The following is a 19,180-nucleotide window of genomic DNA, read 5'->3' on the forward strand; positions in this document are numbered from 1 at the left end:
TGCATACATGTCTTAAGACACTGCTCAATCAGACTGAACATACAAACATATGCCATTTAGTACAATGCCTGTTCATTGGGGCTGTCCCAATTGACATGTCAATTAGTGTATTCAGCTAAAATGTGCTTGAGACAGGATCAGATTCAGTGACTCCTGTTCCACAAGACATTGGAACAACATCGGTAAAATATTGCAGATTATTTATCGTTAATGTGGCCAGTGGCCCTTGGTTGTTTTTGCTGGCCTTGTGGTCTGATTGGAACAACTGTACAGTGGTATCAGCCTTTCCCAGTGCATTCCGATACCCTTATACATCCTACAGTTGGACCATCAGCAGTCAGTACATACCAAGAACCTGCAAGACCACATGGAAAACAAGCATCTTCTTACTAACAATAGTGGGTTGAAATAAAAACAACTCTGCTAGTAGCAGTCAGGAAGGACTCGGACCTTTCCTTGTTGGCTTACACTTTTATCATTGGACAAATGGCAACTCTATATCAGATCATTTATATGGACTAGTGAAAATAAAAACAAATAAATTTCTAGCTCTGCAAAAAGATTTACACATAAGGTGGACTGATGAAGGCTTGTGTTCGAGAAAACATAATACTCTGTGAATTAGTTGTCACTTGATTCAGCATGCATCCCAGGTGAAGGCTGTGCCCCAACATAGCATTCTAGTGGAATCACATACACATGTTAATGACCCTTTTTGAATTTTGTGTGTGGACACAGTGTACTAACATGTATATAAACAATACATTCATCCGATGTATTGTCAATATGTGTTTTTCATACACCTCTATAATGCTGACTGGTGCGTGTGTAAAAGAGTAAATGTTTGTTTAGAAAAAATATATTTTGTTCTATAGCGAGAGTTCCTCTCCTGCCGATGCAGCGTGAGTACCACAGTTAGTGATGTTTATGTGCGGGGAAATGGTGGTGACATTCAAGTTGATTCAGTCTCTGAATACAGATTATTTTTTTAAAACAAAGTTTCCCATCTAAAAAACAGACAAATATTATAGACGTGAACTTCATAATGATTTCAAAATAGTTAAAAATGCACAAATAAAAGATTTTCATTTTGGAAGTATTTAATTCCTAGCAATTGAGTTATATTCCATTATACTAGGGAACACCATAAGTCTGTGAAATCTAAAACTAAACTTTATTATTATTAATGACAGTTATTCTGTTCCTTTTGTTGTAAAAATGATATCCTACTTTCCAGAGAAACCATAAATCCCTGATTACAAAATGGTACTTCTTTTTCCATTTAGAGGCCGCCTCATCAGGGTTAGAACTTAAGGCTAGCCCTTGGCTAGTACACAATACTGTGCAAATGTCCCCATTTTAACATTACAAGGATAAGTTCACCTTTACCCAGGCTTGTAAAGCTTTTGAGTTAAGTTCTAACCTTGCTCATAGTGATCAAAGAATGATAGACCAGCCCTGATTCATTTGTTACTTGCGTAGCTCGATGGGAAAGGAAAGTTTGAAAACAAGCAGGACAGGCTTCCCTACTAAGTGGAGTGTTCACAATGTCCATATGAAGAAGGCAGACTGGAAGGTTTATTTGTGACAAACTGTTTTTGTAACCAATTCAACACCTTCAGGCTGAGGCTTGTATTTTACCATCTCAGAGTTACAGAATGTACACATGTATGGCATTCATATTAAGATTGCTGGGTACAAAAGGGGGCGTATCAACAGACAAATACATTTTTCGTAAAAGAAAAAGCTAAAATAGTCCGCCAAAGCTGAAGTGGACCAGTTGATGACAATTGTGACTAGACATGACAACATGTGTCATGTTGTATGAAGCTCGTAGCACAACATGACAGTTTTGTTTGTTTGTTTGTTTGTTTGTTGTTTTACGCTGCACTCAGCAATATTCCAGCTATATGACGGCGGTCTGTAAATAATCGAGTCTGGACCAGACAATCCAGTGATTGACATCATGAGCATCGATCCACGCAGTTGGGATCGATGACATGCATCAACCAAGTCAGCGAGTACAGGACTTGGCATACTGTAACATGTAGCCACATGACTAATAACGAAACAGGTCTTAATACAACAGAAAAGACCACTGATCTACACCATGATTCAAGGTAGGAATTTCCATCACTGTCGCCCACATGACGGCATTATGACAGCATGGGGCTGGTAACGGACTTAACCTGGATGTGACAAGCACTTATACTACTTAGCCATCTCAACCACTTGGCTGGCTTAAAGGCGAAATTATTCACTTCCCTCCTGAGTAGACGTTGGACATGTTCAGAGGAGGGCACATTGTCACATGACACAACCTTGATGTAATCAGGTATGTTCACATATTGATTGTTACATTGTCACCTGGCATGACATAGATATAAACAGGTATATATTCCCATATTGAGTGTTACATTGTGTTACCTGACACAATATAGGGCCACACATTTTTTATTTTTGTCTCACAAGCCTGCCGCCCCTACTGAAAAGCAGCTGGAAAAGAAATAAATGAAACAAAAATATATTTATTTTATTGTTTCCTGCTAGTAATATAGACCTTCATATAAAAAATAAAAAGTTGTATATAAATTTCATGTCTACATCACTATCAGTGATTCAGGAAGCCAGCTGCAGTTTTAACTCCATGGGAGAATGACTTTTATATAAATAAATATATTATTGACATAACTCTTTATTTTCATTTTGACCGAAAATTTTGTCAAAAAGCTGGAATAAATCTGTGAAACAAAATAAAAAAAGAGTGGCCTAGATGTAATCAGGTATATTCACATAGTGATTGTTACATTGTGTTACCTGGCATCATATATAAACCGGTATTGTCACAAATACACAGTTACTAAGGTCATCTGACTATGACGCCTATATAAACATACAGAAACAAGAGGGAGGTGAATATTACTGTACGATAGTTGAGTACTTGTTAGGTGACCTGTATAAGGCTCAAATGTTGAGAGTATAGGCTAATATTGATATGACAAAATAATTATATAATATGATTATGAAAAAAATGTTACACGTGACGCAACGATATTCAGTATCAAGCCAGACTCCTATACTCAAGGCCTCTTGTAGCAGGCTGATGTTTGCACTATGATCAGTGATAGTCTGTCATGATTAATTCGACTGATACTGCAAGGGCGTCCCGTGGCCCAGTTTCCAGCCCAATCTATATGCTGGCACAGTAATACATGTGAAGAAGTCAGTGCACGAAATACTTACAATACAGGCCACAAGAGGTCCTTGTTTAATGGAGAAGGCTAATGAAGATAAAGTTTTGAAAGTCAAGGTGCAGTGCTCTGTGTATTATGACACACTAAATGTTCGCAGTCTAGTTTTAACAACACTTCAGTACCTTACAGGAGAGAAAAAACACCTCCAAAAAAACTTTCACCAGGACATTTCAAAATATTCATATTCATATTAAATTTCCTCAATTAGTACGCTTTTTTCAGTCTTAATATTTTCTCTGCACACCTGACCCATTATTTTGGCACATTTTCCTCGATGTATAGACCAATTTACAAATGGGTCTGGCTAAAGAGGATTACAACTGGTATTTTGTTCCAATCTAACAATGAACACAAACATAGTTTGATTACACATTTTCATTTTGATAATAAAAAATAATACATAATATGTTATTATCATCAAATGGAATTACAAAAATAGATACTATATATGACACAATGATATCTCAGCTCTCCTCCCGCCCACAGCCTCCGGAATACTGCCAAAACAATGTGTATCTCCGTCAATGCCTACCTGAGTTAATGAGCTCACACACAATTAAATACTAAGGTAAGTATTGATACAGTATATGACAATACTGATTAAGTAGAAAACAAGACAAAAATAAATAATAACTTGTCCTATATAAGGTAATTGTTCTCTTGAGGATCAGTTCTGTAGTTTCATGACATTGCTTTGAAAGAAATCGTCAGATCTTTACAAACTAAAGCCAGTAGAAGGCGATTCTATCAAAATATTTCATGAGAAAACATCATAATAAATTTCTATTGTTAATGAAATATTGCATTCAGCTCAGGTTGAATCTGTTTTAAGCTGGTCACAATGTGGTGTGTAAGTGTGACTCAAACTGGATCAAGCAACATGCTTGGAGACTAATATCAACTGTATGAGTATTTAACACTGCGACACATAGGTGCAATGATGCTACAACCCTCTACAGCTGCAGGGACTACAAAGTATCCACTCTCATCATCTCAAACAAATCACAACAATCATTCTGTATGACATTCTTATTGAAAACTCCAGAAAATAAACGTCTTGTGTAAACAAAGACTTATTACTTGTCTTATAACAAAGCTCACATCTGAATCAGTTATGGGTCAGGATGAAGTTCAGAGTTGTGTTAATCTGTTCAAGGGCAAACTTCCTCATGCATGGGCCGGCTTGGAAAAGAGTTTATTTCATGAACAGTATGCCATCCTCCCTCTTAGGCCATCAGTCCTTTCGGTCCGAAGTACTGAAAGATCTCCTTTAAGTCCATCAGTGCCAAAACACCCCCTTTAATGCCCTCAGTGTTCAAAGATGTCCTTTAAGGCCATAAGTGCTCGAACACCCTCTTTAAGGCCCTCAGTGTTCAAAGATGTCCTTTAAAGCCATAAGTGCTCAAACACCCCCTTTAAGGCCCTCAGTGTTCAAAGATCTCATTTAAGGCCATAAGTGCTCAAACACCCCATTAAGGCCCTCTGTTTAGAGATTTCTTTAAAGGCCATAAGTGCTCAAAGATCTTCTTTAAGACCTTCAGTGATGACAGATTCCCTTTCAGGGCATCAGTGCTCAAACACCCCCTTCCAGGTCCCCAAGGCTTATTAAATATGTTGGTGCAGCAAACCTACATCTCCATAGAGTCGATCTACAGGATGTACCTGCTGGTAATCCAATACAGGTGTAAGATTTGTTTGCCTCTAACTGTTGTCCCTGTTAGCCCCAACACTGAGACCTCAACCAATGTCCCCACACCAACTACCAGGTAGGACAATGTGGATGTTCAGGACTATGGAGGAGTAGATTTATTAACTGAATCTTCATGGTCCCATCATAGTGCCATTGACAGTCATATTACAGATCAACGTAACATATGTATAAAAGAAACTCTCTCTAAAGAGAGGATATGTAAAATACTTAACATTGTTACATAATTTTGCAACAGCTTAAGTGTAAGATATAGCATCACTGAACATAACATTATTAACAATTAGGTAGGGTAGGGTAACGTGAGGCTAAGCCATAAATTATACTTCAGATGTTAACCTACAATATAATTCCCACTGTCTTGGATAACAGTCACAGTTCATGGCAGTTTGGGGTACACACAAAATCCAAGAAAACTAATGGCAGACAATTAAATGTTCATTGATACCGAAGTGACAGTTTGACAGTCCTCTCCCATCAAGACAACATCAGATTTTTGTTGGAAGAAACTAAGTCATTAACAAACAAGACTTCCCATGCAAACATGCTTGGTCACCATAGTTGTGTGGTCACTGCCTTGCAAGCTGGCCCTTGATGATAGAGATTCATAACATTGTACACTTGACCAGTGGATTTGTCAAACAGTCCTGTCACTGTCTCATCCATTTTACTCATAAACATAACCAACCCAGAGCTTCAGCATTGTGAGAAGTGAATGAGTGAGTGAGTCTGGATTTATGCCACTTTTAGCAATATTCCAGCAATATCACAGTGGGGACACCAGAAAAGGTCTTCATACATTGTCCCCATGCCTTGTGAGACAGAGGGTCTACCGCATCACTTTGAAAAGTTTTTAAACTGTCCCAGCATGGTATGCCAGCTTGAAAGTCCATACTGTCACACGTCAGACATATGTTTACCACTTTGTTCAAAGACACAGGCATTGTGCTGACAGACCAACAGTCCCAATAAGAGTGAATTCAGGATTTGAAACCCACACCGGATTATCTTAGTGGCTAAGGGATGCTTTCCCCAGGCCAATGTTTCTCATAAAATATGGTAAACTATTCATTACTATGGCACATAGACACATACTAGAATACAGAAATACACCAGGCCAACAACCGGTGTGAATGAACAGTGCCCCCACTGTTCCTGATACACACACCAGCATGTACAATCTATTCCCCCTCGGAACCCACACATACTGAACATGGCTATCTATTTGAAAGAAAATATATTTACTTAGTGAACATTCCCACATGTTAAGTAGAATCTCCTGTCTAGGAAACAACCCTTTGGAACACAAGAGTAATTTTTGTTTCAGACCATACTTCAGAAAAAATAAAAAAGCATCATGGATTTCAACTATATGTCACAAAGCAGAAAACGTCTTTTGAAAACAAAGTTTAAAAACAAAACTGATTCATAAACTGAATGAGGTAATAATTAACATGAATAGAATAATGTATTAATAATGACAAGTATAACATAGTTTGCACAACCATCTTGTTTCAAAATTATTTACAACCTTAAAACAATGAGCCTCAGATCATATTCCAATATACTTCATCGTGGACACATTTAACTTTGTTGAAACAATATGAAATGCACCTCCCTTTATAAAACCCATGAAAACATAACCCTCTGAACATATTCCTGTGGAGTTCACCGTGAACACGTTCAAGGAGTTCAGGTGACAAACATGGAGGGCTCCACCTATGTATGATAAAACCTATTAACAGTTGATCAGTAAAATGAACTTCAGCAGAACATGTAAGCCCTGTTTCTGCCGGAAGAAGAAGGCCACACCACTGTACAATGAGAGTGCCCAACAGGCCCATGGCTAGCTGGTCGACTCTTTCTTCACTATAGAGACTATTTGTTCATGGAGCTCATACAGCTCTGTGATTTTATTTCCCAGCTGATTTTGTACTGAAAGGAGTTCCCTGGAGTCTGAGTCCTGGTTGACCTTGGTGTTGTTCAGAAGTCTCTGCAGGTCCTGGACCTTCAGGGACAGGCTGTGGTTCTCCTCCTCCAGGTTCTGTTGAAAACAATGCACAGGACTCGAGTTCAGAATACTGGAGAATACACAAGACCTAAGATTTGAGTGGGTCTATTGGCTGACTGCGAGGCCCTGAGTGGGTCTATGACTGAGTGCTAGGACCTTAGTGGGTCTATGGCTGAGTGCTAGGACCTGAGTGGGTCTATGACTGAGTGCTAGGACCTGAGTGGGTCTATGGCTGAGTGCTAGGACCTGAGTGGGTCTATGACTGAGTGCTAGGACCTGAGAGGGTCTATGACTGTGTTGGTCTATGGCTGAGTGCTAGGACCGGAGTGGGTCTATGACTGAGTGCTAGGACCTGAGTGGGTCTATGGCTGTGTTGGTCTATGGCTTAGTGCTAGGACCTGAGTTGGTCTATAGCTGAGTGCTAGGACCTGAGTGGGTCTATTGGCTGAGCGCAAGGACCTGGGTAGCAGGAATTGCATAACCCAAGAGAATGCTCAAAGTAAGATACTGTGAGTTCCGTTTCCTGTGAATTGATTGCAAGCAACATAAGTCGAATCACAGATCCAGTTAAAGTACACAAAGATCACACAAGACTCACCAAGGCAGAGTATAACCATACACTAGCCCAGCCAGAACATCATACCATCTCCAGAACCACCTGTGTGCTATCAGTGTTAAATGAAGGCCCATTGAGTTATATTGTTAAGTACAAGGCCTCCCTCCGACTACATGTACCTGTATACAAGCCTCCCTATGACTACACATACCTGTATACAAGTCTCTCTACGACTACACATACCTGTATACAAGTCTCTCTACGACTACACATACCTGTATACAAGCCTCCCTATGACTACACATACCTGTATACAAGCCTCCCTATGACTACACATACCTGTATACAAGCTTCCCTATGACTACACATACCTGTATACAAGTCTCTCTACGACTACACGTACCTGTATACAAGCTTCCCTATGACTACACATACCTGTATACAAGCCTCCCTATGACTACACATACCTGTATACAAGCTTCCCTATGACTACACATACCTGTATACAAGTCTCTCTACGACTACACGTACCTGTATACAAGCTTCCCTATGACTACACATACCTGTATACAAGCCTCCCTATGACTACACATACCTGTATACAAGCTTCCCTATGACTACACATACCTGTATACAAGTCTCTCTACGACTACACGTACCTGTATACAAGCTTCCCTATGACTACACATACCTGTATACAAGCTTCCCTATGACTACACATACCTGTATACAAGCCTCCCTATGACTACACATACCTGTATACAAGTCTCCCTATGACTACACGCACCTGTATACAAGTCTCCCTACGACTACACGTACCTGTATACAAGCTTCCCTATGACTACACATACCTGTATACAAGTCTCCCTATGACTACACGCACCTGTATACAAGTCTCCCTACGACTACACGTACCTGTATACAAGCTTCCCTATGACTACACATACCTGTATACAAGTCTCTCTACGACTACACGCACCTGTATACAAGCTTCCCTATGACTACACATACCTGTATACAAGTCTCTCTACGACTACACGTACCTGTATACAAGCTTCCCTATGACTACATGTACCTGTATACAAGCTTCCCTATGACTACACGCACCTGTATACAAGTCTCTCTACGACTACACGCACCTGTATACAAGCTTCCCTACGACTACACATACCTGTATACAAGCCTCCCTATGACTACACGCACCTGTATACAAGTCTCCCTACGACTACACATACCTGTATACAAGTCTCCCTACGACTACACACACCTGTATACAAGTCTCCCTACGACTACACGCACCTGTATACAAGCCTCCCTATGACTACACATACCTGTATACAAGTCTCCCTACGACTACACATACCTGTATACAAGTCTCCCTACGACTACACATACCTGTATACAAGCTTACCTACGACTACACATACCTGTATACAAGCCTCCCTATGACTACACGCACCCGTATACAAGCCTCCCTATGACTACACGTACCTGTATACAAGCTTACCTACGACTACACATACCTGTAAACAAGCCTCCCTACGACTACACATACCTGTATACAAGCCTCCCTATGACTACACGCACCTGTATACAAGTCTCTCTACGACTACACACACCTGTATACAAGTCTCCCTACGACTACACACACCTGTATACAAGTCTCCCTACGACTACACATACCTGTATACAAGTCTCCCTACGACTACACATACCTGTATACAAGTCTCCCTACGACTACACACACCTGTATACAAGTCTCCCTATGACTACACGCACCTGTATACAAGCCTCCCTACGACTACACATACCTGTATACAAGTCTCCCTACGACTACACATACCTGTATACAAGTCTCTCTATGACTACACATACCTGTATATAAGTCTCCCTACGACTACACATACCTGTATACAAGCCTCCCTATGACTACACGCACCTGTATACAAGTCTCCCTACGACTACACATACCTGTATACAAGTCTCCCTACGACTACACACACCTGTATACAAGTCTCCCTACGACTACACGCACCTGTATACAAGCCTCCCTATGACTACACATACCTGTATACAAGTCTCCCTACGACTACACATACCTGTATACAAGTCTCCCTACGACTACACATACCTGTATACAAGCTTACCTACGACTACACATACCTGTATACAAGCCTCCCTATGACTACACGCACCCGTATACAAGCCTCCCTATGACTACACGTACCTGTATACAAGCTTACCTACGACTACACATACCTGTAAACAAGCCTCCCTACGACTACACATACCTGTATACAAGCCTCCCTATGACTACACGCACCTGTATACAAGTCTCTCTACGACTACACACACCTGTATACAAGTCTCCCTACGACTACACACACCTGTATACAAGTCTCCCTACGACTACACATACCTGTATACAAGTCTCCCTACGACTACACATACCTGTATACAAGTCTCCCTACGACTACACACACCTGTATACAAGTCTCCCTATGACTACACGCACCTGTATACAAGCCTCCCTACGACTACACATACCTGTATACAAGTCTCCCTACGACTACACATACCTGTATACAAGTCTCTCTATGACTACACATACCTGTAAATAAGTCTCCCTACGACTACACACACCTGTATACAAGCCTCCCTACGACTACACATACCTGTATACAAGTCTCCCTACGACTACACATACCTGTATACAAGTCTCCCTACGACTACACATACCTGTATACAAGTCTCCCTACGACTACACATACCTGTATACAAGCCTCCCTACGACTACACATACCTGTATACAAGTCTCCCTACGACTACACATACCTGTATACAAGTCTCCCTACGACTACACATACCTGTATACAAGCCTCCCTACGACTACACATACCTGTATACAAGCCTCCCTACGACTACACATACCTGTATACAAGTCTCCCTATGACTACATGTACCTGTATACAAGCCTCCCTATGACTACACATACCTGTATACAAGCCTCCCTACGACTACACATACCTGTATACAAGCCTCCCTACGACTACACATACCTGTATACAAGTCTCCCTACGACTACACATACCTGTATACAAGTCTCCCTACGACTACACATACCTGTATACAAGCCTCCCTACGACTACACATACCTGTATACAAGCCTCCCTACGACTACACATACCTGTATACAAGTCTCCCTATGACTACATGTACCTGTATACAAGCCTCCCTATGACTACACATACCTGTATACAAGCCTCCCTACGACTACACATACCTGTATACAAGTCTCCCTACGACTACACATACCTGTATACAAGTCTCTCTATGACTACACATACCTGTATATAAGTCTCCCTACGACTACACACACCTGTATACAAGCCTCCCTACGACTACACATACCTGTATACAAGTCTCCCTACGACTACACATACCTGTATACAAGTCTCCCTACGACTACACATACCTGTATACAAGTCTCCCTACGACTACACACACCTGTAAACAAGCCTCCCTTCGACTACACATACCTGTATACAAGCTTCCCCATGACTACACGTACCTGTATACAAGTCTCCCTACGACTACACATACCTGTATACAAGTCTCTCTACGACTACACGTACCTGTATACGAGCCTGCAGGGCAGTTGAGTTGGTCTCCTTATTGGACAGATCCTCTACCTGTTGGCGGAGTATTCCCAACTCCTGTGGATGAATGGAAATCTTGTAGGAGGCGAAGAAAGTAATATCCGTAATATTGTCACAGTTTACCAGTGCGGATTCTTTATTTTATAACCATATCTAATTTTTTTACTTCTTTTTACTGAAGCGTAACTTTCAAAACAATTAGTGAGTCGTTTATGTGGCATACAAAATTGTGTTTTCACAAAAAAGACTTCCTTAAAAGACTTAGAATTATGTGTGTGACACAGAACAAGTACATGATAGTTGTGGTCTGGGTGTTACAAAAGTAAGCACTGAATAAAATCAACCTCATTAAAATCAGATCTTACTTCTTGCTACTGCTAAACAAAGACTTGAGGACATCCCATTACAGGTCATGTCTGAACAACCTTCTGCAAACTTTGACTGACCAATTAATTGTCTAACAAGAAGTCGACATAAGCTATTTCAAGCTTCAAAAAACATTATAGTTTCAAACTGGCGACTTCCATTCCATACCAATCTTTGAACAATAGATTCAAAATTAGAATACAGAACAAAAAAAAATTCTGGAATGTCTAACAGATTGCCGAGGTTGTATGGCAGTACTTCACATGGAATATGAAATGTCTCTTCCGTTTCAAATGTTTATACCTTTGAAGGGGGCAATAGACGATGTTTTTGACAGAATTGTTTGTACAGCCTGTAAGTGTCGTTTGTAATACCCTGTGTTAACCTTTTGAGTTTACATGATTAGAAAACACATTCCAACTGTCACTTTCCCAATCTGGTAAGCGATGCTCTGATTAGTGAGATGAAAGGTTATTCTGCTGTGACATGTAATGGGATGTCCTCAGATCTTTGTTTGATGATAGCAAGACATTTTAACTAGACTGTGAATAATTCAATTCATGAAGTCTACATACCTCGTCTTTAATAGAGTTGTCTCCCCTTAGTTGATCGACCTGCGCATGCATCTGCTGCACTTCCTCTTCCAAGACTTCCGTCCGATCATCAGCACCGCCACCCGCCTTTCTGGTCCAACTCCGCCACCTGTAACACAACAACATCATACAGCATCTTGCCTAGCCAAAGACGTGTCTGTACACAACAGCATCACATCGAGCCAGGGATGTGTCTGTACAAAATAACATCAAACAGCATCTTGCCTAGCCAAGGACGTGTGTGTACAAAATAGCATCACACCAAGCCAAGGATGTGTCTGTACACAACAGCATCACACCAAGCCAAGGACATGTCTGTACACAATAGCATCAAACAGCATCATGCCCAGCTAAGGACGTGTCTGTACACAACAGCATCACACCAAGCCAAAGACGTGTCTGTACACAATAGCATCAAACAGCATCATGCCTAGCTAAGGACGTGTCTGTACACAACAGCATCACACCAAGCCAAGGACATGTCTGTACACAATAGCATCAAACAGCATCATGCCCAGCTAAGGACGTGTCTGTACACAACAGCATCACACCAAGCCAAAGACGTGTCTGTACACAATAGCATCAAACAGCATCACGCCTAGCCAAGAACGTGTCTGTACACAACAGCATCACACCAAGCCAAAGAAGTGTCTGTACACAATAGCATCAAACAGCATCATGCCTAGATAAGGACGTGTCTGTACGCAACAGCATCAAACCAAGCCAAGAACGTGTCTGTACACAACAGCATCACACCAAGCCAAGGTCGGTCTGTACACAATAGCATCAAACAGCATCATGCCAAGCCAAAGACGTGTCTGTACACAACAGCATCACACCAAGCCAAGGTCGGTCTGTACACAATACCATCAAACAGCATCACGCCTAGCCAAGAACGTGTCTGTACACAACAGCATCACACCAAGCCAAAGACGTGTCTGTACACAACAGCATCACATCAAGCCAAGGTCGGTCTGTACACAATACCATCAAACAGCATCACGCCTAGCCAAGAACGTGTCTGTACACAACAGCATCACACCAAGCCAAAGACGTGTCTGTACACAACAGCATCACACCAAGCCAAGGTCGGTCTGTACACAATACCATCAAACAGCATCACGCCTAGCCAAGAACGTGTCTGTACACAACAGCATCACACCAAGCCAAAGACGTGTCTGTACACAATAGCATCAAACAGCATCATGCCTAGCCAAGGACGTGTCTGTACACAATAGCATCACATCTAGTCAAGGACGTCTGTCAATAGCATCACTTTTCTTTCCTTGTTTAACATAGACACAAGATGCCTTCAATATCTTGTATGGGAGAGACCATGTAGCAATAAATATCTTGGCATATGGTTCAAAACAAAAAATATTGTTGAGGGTCCTTGAAGTTCTTCAGAAAAGGTTTGATCACAAAATTGAATTGTAATTGTAAGAATGTCTTGTGTGTTTGTTGTTTACCGCTGCACTCAGCAATATTTCAGCTACATGACGGCGGTGGTCAGTATGTGGTTGACCTTAGCATCATCATGTGAGACTCAACATAGAGCATGCTGCTCCTGGTTTTAACACAAACACTGATCTTGTCAGGTCTAAGGGACAATACATGAACAAACAAACCACTGTATCAAATTGCATAAAACATAAAACATTATTATACAACCAATCTGACCCCTTCAACATCAATTTTAAACAAATATCAAAGGTATCAAAATGTTAAAAAATAAGTCTTAAGAACTACTTCTTACAAATGCAAGATGTTGTTGACTGTCCCAGAACTTACCATCATATCTGTGTGGCTGGAGCAGTGAGGGACTGGTATGTGTGTTGTGTGTTGTGTGTGTTGTGTGTGGTAGTGTGACAGTGTGGCGGTGTGACAGTGTGAGAGAAGTAAACAAGCCATGTCCGAGGAGTGTGGTGTGTTGTCCCTGGGTCAACCCTTCATCAGAATATAGTCAACACACTCAGTCTCCAAGAAGGGGAAGTAACCCTGTGGTGATTGTCAATTTTCAATATTTGGAAATACTAAATGTTTACAATTTTGTGGAAATATCAGATTTTGTTACTTTGGACATTTTGAAGGTTTTTCCCAGCTTTGGACTGACTAACAACTAAATAAAAGGACCTGCTTTCCTAGGAATGCTAGCACCTTTCCCGGGAATGCTAGAACCTAGCTACTGCAGCGTGTTAACTCTGCCTGTATGTATTTTCAATGCTGTCTGTGATGCACAGTGCCCGATGTGACTGTTCCGTCATCAGTACAACTGGAGAACGCAATCAGAGTAGTGTTGTTACTGCCCTGCATCATAACATACAGTGCAACTATTCGAACCTGATTTCTAGCAGATATTAAAACCATGGACTCTGACCATGATCTAAGGAAACTGAACCATTTTCTTAAAGATTTCAGGTTTGTGAAATGTTTTCCCAGGTTTCATCAGAGTGAGTGAGTGAATGAGTATGGCTACGCTGCTTTTAGCAATATTCCAGCACTATCACAGCGGGTGACACCAGAAATAGGCTTCACACACTGTACCCATGTCGGGAATCGAACCCGAGTCTTCGGCGTGACGAGCAAACGCTTTAACCACTAGGCTACCCGACCGCCCCGTTTTCATCATGAGAGCATGTCTGTGTATACATGAATGTAAATGATTTGTAGACTGTACAGAGACAGCTTGTTAACACAAACCCTGTAGGATATCTGTAGTGTGGATATTATACAATCTTGTCACTGTCCATGTCAATGTTTTACACTTATTGCATGATAAATACATTCAAAATAGTTATGGGTTTAACTGCCTGTAGTTTTATTGAAATTGTGGCCCTAATTCCTTCACCACCGAAGATACGTCTTTTCTGAAATATCAATGACGTTTATAAGACTTGCATCTTGGTCTGTAATTAAGTAATTATCCTTGATCTGTCAAATATTGAGGGTCACTCTCAGAAAGCCTGATTCTTTACGCTGGGAAACACTGTGCTGAGTGTTGCATGTCAACATGGAGATGTCGTTGTGTTTGCATGTGGGAGATCTCACAGCCCACGATGACCAATCAATATCCAGTGATCAATATCCCACAATGCACCAGTCCACACTACAAAGGATGGTAATCCTGACGTGAAGGCGTAAAGTAGCTGTCGTTGTCAGGTATTATACTTTCATGTGACAGATATGACGGAGTGGATGGCATGAGTACCTTGACAGGTCTTAGTTAGATCAATAGGACAATAAGCACCTGTAGAAGTAAACCGTACTTGACCAGATTGGGCGCTTCTACATGGTAGCTTACTGTGAGTGAGTGAGTCAAGTGAGTTGTGTTTCGTGACTTGTGTTTATTGACTTGTGTTTTAGAGTCAGGTTTAGTGAGTTAAGTGAGTACGTCTTGTTTAATGAGTGAGTTGTGTTAATGAGTGAATTGTGTGTTGTGAGTTGTGTTAATGAGTGAATTGTGTTTAGTGAGTTGTGTTAATCAGTGAATTGTGTTTAGTGAGTTGTGTAAATGAGTGAATTGGGTGTTGTGAGTTGTGTTAATGAGTGAATTGTGTGTGGTGTTAATGAGTGAATTGTGTGTAGTGAGTTGTGTTTATGAATGAATTGTGTTCGTTAGTTGTGTTAATGAGTGAATCGTGTTTAGTTTTGTTAATGAGTGAATTGTGTTTAGTGAGTTGTGTTAAAGAGTGAATTGTGTGTTGTGTTACTGAGTGAATTGTGTGTAGTGAGTTGTGTTAAAGAGTGAATTGTGTGTTGTGTTACTGAGTGAATTGTGTGTAGTGAGTTGTGTTAAAGAGTGAATTGTGTGTTGTGTTAATGAGTGAATTGTGTGTAGTGAGTTGTGTTAAAGAGTGAATTGTGTGTTGTGTTACTGAGTGAATTGTGTTTAGTGAGTTGTGTTAATGAGTGACTTCTGTGTAGTGAGTTGCGTTTAGTGAGTGTCTCGTGTTTATTGAGTGAGTTGCGTTTAGTGAGTGTGTCGTGTTTATCGAGTGAGTTGCGTTTAGTGAGTGAGTTGTGTTTTGTGAGTACTTCAGACACCTCAGAGCTTAATATGCAGGGATGCAGTTGTAGATATTTACACAGTGGTGAAACCCACTATATGGGTCTGATGCTGCCAAGGATAACGATCACTGTGAAACATTCATGGTAGACATCTGTCAAGTTTTTGGTCTTTATAAAAGATGTATAAGCAAAGTGAAAAAATGTCTTGCTTTCCATGAAACAAAATACACATGATAATGGTATCTAATCATTGACATTTCATTTTGCAACAGTGTTTGTATGGCATTCCTGGGAACTATCTACACTAAACAAGATCAGTCAGATGAGCAATGGCTGGTATTACAGACACAACACACAGGAGTCGGCCAGGAGTTACCTCCCTCTACATCTGTGAACACAAGACTGACAAGAACACGCAAAGCCTGCCTGACCTGGTATGTTCAACAAGATTCTCAATAAATTAAAATTAAAATGAAAGTGGAAGTGTGTTGATACTCCCACCCTGCAGGAGGAAAATGAATGATATTTTGGTCAGTGCTATATTTTCTTAATACGTGATCAAATGCTTTTATTCATTTTCAGAAGAGATCTTATACGGACATAAGGTCTCCGTTTTCAGAACTAAGTGTAACATTTATAATTGTCTCCTCCAAGTTGGACTGCTTGTCTTGGTGACAACATGCTACTTGACAAGACACACAAAGTAGGTAGGGAGGGGTAGCTAAATCAAGATAGTTTTTGACATGCAAGGTGAGCAGGTTATTGATGCACACAATAACCTCAACTGTCACTGGAGGAGCTAACAAGAGGAAGTCACAGATACAATGTGATTTAAGGTACAAAAAAATGTTTAGAAACAGACCCTACTGTCAATCCATATTAGTTTACAGATGAAGGGGTCCACTGCCAAATGATTATTATTAATATTTTACACATATACATTATATGTGAATTATGTTGTAAGTAGGGCTGTCAAAAAAGATCGATAATCGGAATTATCATTGATGGGAAAAAATATTTACGATTATCGACATACAATTTGTGTCATCAATAATACCTTACTTAAACTATTGAAGTGAAATAAAGTTTAGATTTTCCAAAGCAGGCTTGTAATTGTCAATAAGGTCAATTGCTAAAGAGGTTAAGTAACTTTTTTAGTTGTATCTTGAATGTCCACAAAGTAATCCCTGCATAAAAGTGCCAATATGTTGATTTCTTTTACTTTTTTTTTCATATTTGCTCAGTTACTTCTCCAATATTTATTGATAATTGATCGATATTTAGTTCATGAATATCGATCTCTATGATCTGTATCAAATGCCTGCTCTAGTTGTAAGTACAATTTACTTTAATTCATGGTAATTGTATGAGTTAATACATTTGTTTATTTACCTTATTATTCTATACTAAATGGAATTACGTAGAGTGAGTGAGTGAGTGAGTGAGTGAGTGAGAGAGCAAGTGAGCGAGTGAGCGAGTGAGTGAGCGAGGTTTTATGCAGGTTTCAGCATTTAAAACAGGCTGTGATAATGTACATGTACTAGAGGCTGAGTAACATTCCACACTGATAGTGTATGTCTGTCATGTACAAAGACACTGAGCCTGACTTTCCGATCCATTAAGTCACTTCTTATGACCAGCATCGGTTGCTAGGGACCAATTCAAACTCAGAATCCCTATGGTACACACTCACATAAATGAACATACTACTGAATTACAGTGTGTATTCAAAGCCCATGATGTGATGGGCATCAACATCAGGATTTACATATTGTACCAATGTGGGGATAGATCATAGGAAAGAGGAGAGAATGAAAAAAATCATCAACTGCAGGGTGAGAAATTGGCACTAGTCCTATAGTCCTTGCCAAACTGCCCAAAAGTTAAGGTATCATAAGGACTAGTAGATATTTGCCATTTTTTAGGGTGTTGCTATATATTATCATTATAAGGACTAGTGGACTAAAAATGTTAGTTTCTACTGCTGTCAAGCAGTCCCACCACCCTAGAAACTATGATAGACACACAAAAGTGTTTTCTGACACCAGTTCTAAAGTGAGATTTTTCACATCCCTTGATACAAATATGGTTAGGAGTGCAATGTTTCTGTCAATATTGTTCCTGGCAACTGAATCAGTCCAAGGGAGGTAACTCACCTTCTTCTTCATGACGGAGTTGTCCTCCCTGTATGCTGCCAGCTGTTTCTGCCATTCCTCCACATTGGAGGTGCTCTCCTGCAGTGCTGCTGTCAGACGCGCGTTGTTGTTCTTCAGGGTCTGGAGTTCCACCTCCCACTTCTTAGCATTACTGGAACTGAAACAACGAACACAGATAGTTCACAGCTACAGCCTGTATACAATCCATGCCAGATCAGGGCAGATCAGAGCTTGATAGCATAATCAACCATCCATGAAGTCCAATCTCATTAAAATCAGATCTTAGTTCTCGCTGTTGCTAAACAAAGATCTGAGGACATCACATTGAGGGTCACGTCACCTTTCATCCAACCAATCAGAGCGTTGCTTACCAGATCATGAAAGTGACAATAGGAATGTGTTTTCTAATCATGCAACCTCCAAATATTTAACACGGAGTATTCCGAACGACAGTTACGGGTTTTATGATCATATCCATACAATCTAGGCCATCTATAAGCCATTCCAGAATATTCTTCTTATCAGTTTTAATTTTTTTTTTATCGAGAATACGTCAAAATATGTTTCAAAGCGTAGTCGCCAGGATGAAACTAGTGTTGTAAAGCTCGAGAAAGCTGCCTTCTGATTGGCTAATGTTGATTTCTTGTCGGTCATTTCATTGGTTGGTCTAAATTCGCGAAAGGTAGTTCTGACGTGACCCGTAATGGGATGTCCTCAGATCTTTGTTTAACGGTAGCGAAAACTAAGATCTGATTTTAATGAGATTGCATGAAGTTGGGTACAAGGACACGAAACCTGCCAGAGCACACAGCATTACCACCAGATCCTCACTTTCACTAAGCATCAGGTACTGGGGACCTCTTCTGCCC

General features: G+C 40.5%; 1 protein-coding gene across 1 annotated transcript in view; it reads right to left on the reverse strand.

Moving 5' to 3' along the window:
* Positions 1 to 5,341: 5,341 nt before the first annotated feature.
* LOC139444609 (homer protein homolog 2-like) overlaps positions 5,342 to 19,180 on the reverse strand; it is a 75,878-nt gene continuing 62,039 nt past the window's right edge. Inside the window, 5 exon segments of the mRNA XM_071225556.1 lie at positions 5,342 to 7,006; positions 11,165 to 11,245; positions 12,130 to 12,231; positions 12,233 to 12,256; positions 18,312 to 18,468. Of these exon segments, the coding sequence (XP_071081657.1) occupies positions 6,809 to 7,006; positions 11,165 to 11,245; positions 12,130 to 12,231; positions 12,233 to 12,256; positions 18,312 to 18,468 (562 nt within the window). The 3' untranslated portion in view covers positions 5,342 to 6,808.

The sequence above is a fragment of the Haliotis cracherodii genome, unplaced genomic scaffold (genome assembly GCF_022045235.1).
Source record: "Haliotis cracherodii isolate W230 unplaced genomic scaffold, xgHalCrac1.p SCAF_1, whole genome shotgun sequence".
Classification (NCBI taxonomy): Eukaryota; Metazoa; Mollusca; class Gastropoda; order Lepetellida; family Haliotidae; genus Haliotis; species Haliotis cracherodii.